The sequence below is a fragment of the Cyprinodon variegatus genome, unplaced genomic scaffold (assembly GCF_000732505.1).
Source record: "Cyprinodon variegatus isolate N-32 unplaced genomic scaffold, C_variegatus-1.0 Scaffold298, whole genome shotgun sequence".
NCBI classification, from domain to species: Eukaryota; Metazoa; Chordata; class Actinopteri; order Cyprinodontiformes; family Cyprinodontidae; genus Cyprinodon; species Cyprinodon variegatus.
The window spans coordinates 847,071-849,371 of record NW_015150751.1 but is presented as its reverse complement, the minus strand read 5'-3'; the positions used below and the strand labels follow the sequence as shown (position 1 = coordinate 849,371).

Below are 2,301 nucleotides of genomic sequence, written 5' to 3'. Positions count from 1 at the left end.
AAAGAACTTTCAGAAGTTTGAATTCTGAATATGAGCGACTTTTCCTTTAAAAAGTTTGGGAACTGTAGGCTTGTTTTAGGTTTTACTAACCTTTAAATATGGTGGAAAAAGTCCATGGAGCTGGAAGTACTGGATAGTTCTGTTTGAAAAGGGAAGAAGAAGAAAATGTATTTTTGTTTGTATTCTAACCAGCGATAGCAATGGTTAAACGTAACATCTTTAAAGTCGGTCACGTCTCCAGAAAGGCAGCATGGAGGGAAATAAAGCCGTCTCTCTGTTGTGCAGTGCTACCTGGCTCTGGCTAAAGGCCCTCTGACCCCCCGCCATGTGCTCATCCTGCCCATCGGCCATTACCAGTCTGTGGTGGAGCTGAGCTCCGAGGTGGTGGAGGAGATGGAGAAGTACAAGACGGCCCTGAAGAACTTCTACAAGAGCAAAGGAGAACGCTGCGTGGTGTTTGAGAGGAACTACAAGAGTCAACATCTGCAGCTGCAGGTAGAACGACACTTTAACGACACTTTATATATAAAACAGAAAAGGAAATATCTGATAGATCTTTGGATATTTTCAATCTGACCGTTTTTCCAGGTGGTTCCTGTTCCACTCAACCGCTGCACCACCGAGGACATCAAGGAGGCCTTTATGGTCCAGGCTCAGGAGCAAAACATGGAGCTGATGGAGATTCCTCAACACACCGACCTCAAACAGGTTCCGGCACCTTAACCCTGAACTCAGATGAAACGGTGCAAACGAGCTGAATAATAATTTTTTTTACTGTCTGCTTTCAGATTGCTCCTCCAGGAACTCCTTACTTCTACGTAGAGCTGGACTCTGGGGAGAAACTCTACTACCGGATCCAGAAAAACTTTCCTCTGCAGTTTGGAAGGTGGGAAAAAAACGGTTAAACTTCAGGAAACTGAACAGTTTTATCAAAACAAGTCCAAACTTTTTCTTTTATATAAATGATTTTTGTAGTTTAACTACAGGCGACTGGATTCGATCCGTTAGACTGGGTGATATATATGTATATATTCTACTTTGTAAGTCTCTTTGGATAAAATTATCTACTAACTCCATAAACATTCTAAATTTAATTCAAACCTTTGCCAAAGAGGGCGCCAGAGAGCTAATCAGTTATCACATTTAAATTTCCCTCCAATTCTGATTTATACGCATGAGAAAAACAACTGATTATAATTTAAACAGCTGATTGAAGTTGACTAAAGAGCTAAAAGGATTTGCCGTTTGACGCCACTGATGGAAATGTCCGTCTGTCCACAGGGAGGTTCTGGCCAGCGAGGTATTGCTGAACATCCCAACTCGAGCCGACTGGAAGGAGTGTAAACAGAGCCGAGAAGAGGAGGAGGACGGCTGCAAACGCCTGAGAGACGATTTCCAGCCGTACGACTTTGCCTGGGAAGACTGATGGAACACACGCCCGTTTAACAGTAGATGTGGGGACATTCGGTGCAGATGCTTCAGTGTCGGATCAACGCTGGGTCGTCTTTTTTAGATTTAAGGTGGAATTTGTAATAAAAATATTAAAATGTCTTTTGTATGTTTTTGTATTACGAGTAACTTTGAATCTTTGAGCCGTTCCTGTGATCTAAATGCTGATTCTGGATACAAAATGCTTATATTCAATGGAATATTTCACTTTTTGAATAATAATACGAGTACCGAAGGTTTTCCTTTGTGACTAAATCAGCTTTAAATTCACAAACCCTTCAGTTTGTTCACCATTTTCTGCTTTTGGCTTTCTATTTGAAGGCTTCAAACTATTAGCCTATTTTTGTAGCCTTTTTTACAACAGGCATCCCCAAAGTCGGTCCTGCAGGGCCACTGTCCTGCAGGTTTTAGAGATTTCTTTGCTTCAGCACAGCTTAACTGAAAGCTGATTAAAAGGCTTTTTCTCAACAATAATAATCAGCTGTGCTAAAGCAGGGAAACCTCTAAAACCTGCAGAACAGCGGCCCTAAAGGACCCACTTTGGGGATGCCTGCTTTAGGGGAAAAAAATTGCTGAAAAGTAAAAATCTTAAATGTTTACGTGTGCAAAAGTGATCTTTATACAAGGTGCAAAATTAATTTGCAGGTGCAAACATTTTTGTATTTGTGGCTTTATTAATATACTAATGTAACCATCAAGGGACTTCAAACCTGAAACTTGCAGCTTTTAGGATATTATATATTTAAAAAAAATTGTCAAACCCATTTAGGGATAAAACAGTCATGATTTATTATTGAAATAGTCAAAGATTTTAGTAATTAATCGTTAACTGGAGTATAGAGACTAAAACAT

At 40.1% G+C, this 2,301-nt stretch overlaps 1 protein-coding gene across 1 annotated transcript in view; it reads left to right on the top strand.

The window, feature by feature from the left end:
- The window catches only part of cwf19l1 (CWF19-like 1, cell cycle control (S. pombe)), a gene marked incomplete at its 5' end in the record, with an annotated part of 11,294 nt that extends 9,729 nt beyond the window's left edge, over positions 1 to 1,565 (top strand). The window contains 4 exons of the mRNA XM_015383920.1: positions 286 to 495; positions 589 to 708; positions 789 to 886; positions 1,282 to 1,565. Of these exons, the coding sequence (XP_015239406.1) occupies positions 286 to 495; positions 589 to 708; positions 789 to 886; positions 1,282 to 1,426 (573 nt within the window). The remainder of the gene's footprint in view (positions 1 to 285; positions 496 to 588; positions 709 to 788; positions 887 to 1,281) is intronic.
- Positions 1,566 to 2,301: the final 736 nt, after the last annotated feature.